This window comes from Gavialis gangeticus, unplaced genomic scaffold (assembly GCF_001723915.1).
Source record: "Gavialis gangeticus isolate Ggan-Ray unplaced genomic scaffold, GavGan_comp1, whole genome shotgun sequence".
NCBI classification, from domain to species: domain Eukaryota; kingdom Metazoa; phylum Chordata; order Crocodylia; family Gavialidae; genus Gavialis; species Gavialis gangeticus.
In genome coordinates, this window is record NW_017729030.1 from 50538273 (window position 1) to 50543335 (window position 5063).

The following is a 5063-nucleotide window of genomic DNA, read 5'->3' on the forward strand; positions in this document are numbered from 1 at the left end:
GAAACATAAGCACAGAGGACAACATAAAAAGTCTGTGGTAAGCCCAGGAGTGAAAAAAACCAGAGTTCTTACCAGCTTTAAGCTCTTGAATTCCTCCTTCCTACTGACATTTCTATAGGAATAATTTTCACACTGGAACATCAAGGAAAGCAGAATGGTATACAAGCTTTAAGTCATATGGAAAAAAGCAGTAGATCCCCCCCCCCCAAAAAAATGTTTTGGAGAATCTGAGCCAAGGGAAACTGCAGGGGAAGGAGATTAAGTGAAAAGGGGAAGGAGTCAATATTAAATCTCTGTCAATAAGAAGCCTTAATAATAAGGGACTGATAGATACCATTCTGTCAGATAATTTTGAACCTTAGTAGTTTCATCTGCAGAAATAATATTTCTGTCCTCAGTGGGCATGTCTACAAGAGATGCTAGAAGCACAATAGACTTACTCTACTGCACGTTAGGGTGTCATGGTACAAGCCATGCTAATGCACTAATGTACAACAGAATTAGTCTACTGCAAATTAGTGTCACCTAAAAGACATGCGCTGGCGCTACTGTGCAGTAGCACTGATTACAGTGCATTAAGTTAGTACCTGTTATTATGTTGCATTAATGCATGTATAGACACAGCCAATGATATCTAAACAAACCAGGATGTGATTTCTCCTTATTCAGAGCTCTAGAACAAAGCCTGGATGTCACTTGCATCTCACTTTTTTGAGGATTCAAGTGAAATCTAAGCACTGCATAGGCAAATCCCACAATGAGGCTATGTCCTACCAGTTCCCCATAGATTCCACTCTATATTTTGTGTAAAAATAGGCAAAGTACAATTCAGCTTATTAGTTGTCCCAAATACCAAATAATTTGAAGGTATGTGAAGAACACTGAAAGTTCCAACATTGTTTCTGTGACCCACTGGAGAATTTTTCTTGGTTGTCTTTAGATTTAGAATATGATACCAAAGAAAAACTGTGACTAGTGACATGCTTCATCTGCAAATTTATTTTTTTAAGTAAACAATGTAGATTACTACCTACTTATATTAAAGACACATCACCTGCTTTGTGCCACTTTACTGGAAAATATGACAAGCACTTTCTTTAATTTATGTGTCTTAAAAGTTCAGCAAATGAAAGGATTATCACTGAAATCATATTAATCTGCAAAGGATTAACAGCATACTGTTGAGAGACTTCATGAACTGTAATAGGATAGGATTTGAAATAAAAAAAATCCAAAGAGCTCTTCATATAAATTGTACTGAAAGAGGATAGACGTTTGAGCAGCAAACGCTAAAAAAACTGCAAGAAAGAACATTGATATAAAGGGCACAGTTTATATAAAGAAAACACTTCAACATAGAGAATAAAATAGCATTATCATAACCCTATGGAATAATGCAATGAATTATGTATTCTTACTACCTGTATGTTGTTTACTCATTTTCTCAGTGAGATTCTGTAAGTAGTTGTGTTCACATTTAATTTACAATTTAAAACTCTTTTAGGTACTTCATATGAAAACTCTCATTCAAAAAAGTAAATGAATTCTAGTGAACATTCTTAATCTCACTGAGAATGAAGTCCTGATTTCTTTAACAGATAGAAAAGACTCCTACAGCCAGATTCTATTCCAATCCCTGAGTGCCTCTCAATGAACCTATACTACCCTGTTTGAGTCCCTGAAAAAATGCTAGTGTGTCTACTTTTGTAATGCATCATCATTTTATTATTAAAATTTTGGCCACTGACAGAAGTTAATTTAATGACATGATTGGGTTTTGACAAATTTTATCCAGGCTCAGAAAAACTGGGTGTCCTGCCATATCACACATGCCAGTTGTGTAGCAGGTAGTAATGGCCCATATGTTCAGAAGGTGCCATGGGAAGCATAGCATTGGGGACATTTCCTAACATCGTGTTTCCCATGGCATCCTTGCAGCCTGCATATGGACTCCCTGCACCCCATGTCTATCAGGCTTCTGATGTGTGATGATCCCATCAACTGATAGCCTCCCCATGCCCTGGCACCTACAGCTCCCTGGCATCTAAAGCTCCCCAATCCCTAGCTGCCAGTTCTATGGACCCCAGGCACAGAAAGCTGGTGATCTGGGTGTCTCCATGCTACTTCATACCACCTAGTAATCTTGAAGCCTCTCCATGCAGCCAGCATCATGCTATATGCTGGGTGATGCTTTACTTTGTCACAGTTTCATTTAAGGCACAATGAAAACCAGCCACAAAATACTGTTCCATGTTGTGAGGGAGAAAGAAAGCAGGGAAAGGGACTCCCAGAGGGAAAACATTCTCCCCTGCACTTACCTCAGAAAACCGGCAGACTGTGGGGAACAAGGAGAAACAGAAATCACCTTTCCAGAGAGTGCCATCTCTACATTGGCTGACAGAGCCCAGAGCAAGTCATTTCTGATCCTGAGGAGGGGTTGGGGAGAGAGAGGCACACAGAGAGAAGTGGTGTGGCAGGGAACACCCCAAGGGAAGAGAGACAGCTGAGAGTGAGGCTGGGAGCAAGTTCCCAGGAGCAAGGGAATGAAGATAAGAACTCTGAAACAGAAGAGACAGCAGGACATCAAGAGGGTGAACTCCCAGGACAAGCAAAGGACTCACCTGAGGCTAGCCAAGAAGAGTGGCAACCAGGCAGAAACAAGTGGAATCTGGACTCTAAGTAATACCATTGGCTTTGAGTGCAGTTATAACCATGAGAAGCGGTAAGGACTGGTTTTGGTTTTGTTCTTTTTTCCGCTGATTTTTTTTTTATAAATACCCTGAAAGGAATCCTGCATGTTAGGTGGTATGAGGATGGGGTGCAGGGGATGGTGAAGCCCCATATTTTTCTCTTTTTTTTATGATTGAGTCAGTTAATATGTTTCTTCTGCCTGTGTTTTCTTGGTGAACATCCTCCCATTGTAATAAATATATACTTAATAAAGCATTAATTAATAAACCTCTTTAGATTTTTTATTTCAAATCCTATCATATTACAGTTCATGAAGTCTCTCAACAGTATGCTGTTAATCCCCAGGTACATTGTAATAAAGATATACTTACCATCAAAGTCACAGCAGGCAAGACTGTACCAACTGGAAGGGGCTAGGGGGTGATCTAGGACCCCTTGCCCGGCATAGCAGAGGAGAAGTTGTCTCAGAAAATGTATAAGCCCTATAGCACCTACAGTCGACACATATATAATGTGAGACATTTCTATGGCTGTTTTACCCTTTGGTCATGCTATTAATTGCCCATATATGTGGCAGGATTATTGTTTATGGCAAAATGTATAGGTTAATCATAAGTATAAGCATCATAAGTATAATGTCTGCCACGGGCCTACATCACAAAAACAAGTAACCAGGAGGCTTGCTTTGTATTTTTGAGTTTAACTGTTTCTCAGAGGCTCAAGCAGGATGGAGTAGGCATCTAATAGGTGGTATAGGATCTGGACCCTTCTGTTTATAGAATGCCTTTTCTTTGACAGTGTGCAGTTAACTTTTAAAATGACAATTCCCAAAAAGGCAATTATTCTAGTTTTCCTCTTTATAGTTACTGATAACAGCAACAGAAATGAACTCATCAACAGACATTGCCTGACAGACATCAGAACCCCAGTTCAGCAGTTATCTGCATTCACTAAACTAGTTAATCAGACTGGTCTAATCTCCTGCTTACCTTCAGCGAGACTTAAACACATACTGTGCTGAATACACATGGACTTAAACCCATATATAAATGCCTTCAAGTTAAAATTAAACATGTGCTTAAGTGTTTTGCCAAATATGGAATGCTTAGTGAATCAGGGCCCTGTAAAGACTTGTACATTTAGAGGGTATACGTAACTGGAAAGAAATTACGACTGTATACATAAAAGTTGAAGATAAATCAGTGCCTGGATAAATTTTGATGACTAAGTCAGACTACCCATTGTGGTGGTAAACATTATAATTTGTTATAGCAAAACAAAATGATGGTATGAAGGCCAGCTGTTAAAGCTGACCAAGGAGAAGTTCTAATTCCTAGCTGAGGATACAATAGGTCCCAGGGCCTGTTTTAGCAATTTGTTTAATACCTTCAACATCTTCTAATATTAATGGGAGTCAATGGCATATTAAGCACCTAAAAGAATCAAGTTGTTAGACTGCAACATTGGAGTTTTTTCAGCATAATGACATACAAAGTCTGTTGTTTGTTTCTCATTGTAAATAATGTTATCCCTCATTAAGGCAAATTCATCTTGTATCTCTCACCTTGCATCTCTTAACTTATATTAATTAATAGAAAAACATGGTTAAAAAAAAACTTAATTCGCTGTGCTTTTTTAAAAAGATTAATAAGAAGCAAACACCTGCTAGCTCTCCTTTCTGGCTTCTTAGCTGTAGATGAAGCTCTCTTAAGTTTATTGGCCTGGAAATCTGTTGTATTCTGAAAAAAACAGAGAAAGATCTCATAAATTAGGCCTGTGCAAAGTGGCAAGTATTCAATTCGGATTCAGATTTGGCTGATTCAGAGGGACAGTGATTCAATTCAGTGATTCAAGTCACTGTCCCAATTTGATTCAGCTAAATCAGATTCGGAGATTTGGCACTGATTTGGAGATTCAGCCATAGACTATAATAGGGAATCACTAAAATACCTCTAACTTTGTCATTTTTTGTTGATTTTGATTAAAACAGCAGAGATGGTAGCCCCTTCTTAGGGCATGAAGCCTGCCAATTTTCAAGGAGATAGGTGCAGGGGTTTCTGTGAAAGTGCCCCTCAAACTGTTGATAGGAAAACTCATATCGCTTGTGTGTGTTAAGCATTGTAGGTTGTAGTCATGTTGGTCTAAGGACATAGGCAGACAAGGTTTTTTAGGTCAATCTGATATCTTTTATTAGACCAACTGAATAGTTGGAGGAATATAACTTAGCAAGCTTTCGGGTTTAAAGACCCTTCATCAGGCTAAGGAAGCATCTGCAGTTAGTGTGTGCGCTCTTCTTGGATGGAATGAATAGTAAGGAAGCCAGAGGCTGTGCTGCAGACAAGAAAGTTAGTCAGTAAAAATGTAAATTGAAG

General features: G+C 38.8%; 1 protein-coding gene across 1 annotated transcript in view; it reads right to left on the bottom strand.

Annotated features, from left to right (window-relative positions):
- The window catches only part of LOC109300953, a 61384-nt gene that overhangs the window by 34090 nt on the left and 22231 nt on the right, over positions 1-5063 (bottom strand). Inside the window, exon 2 of the mRNA XM_019521841.1 lies at positions 4354-4430. Within this exon, the coding sequence (XP_019377386.1) occupies positions 4354-4430 (77 nt within the window). The remainder of the gene's footprint in view (positions 1-4353; positions 4431-5063) is intronic.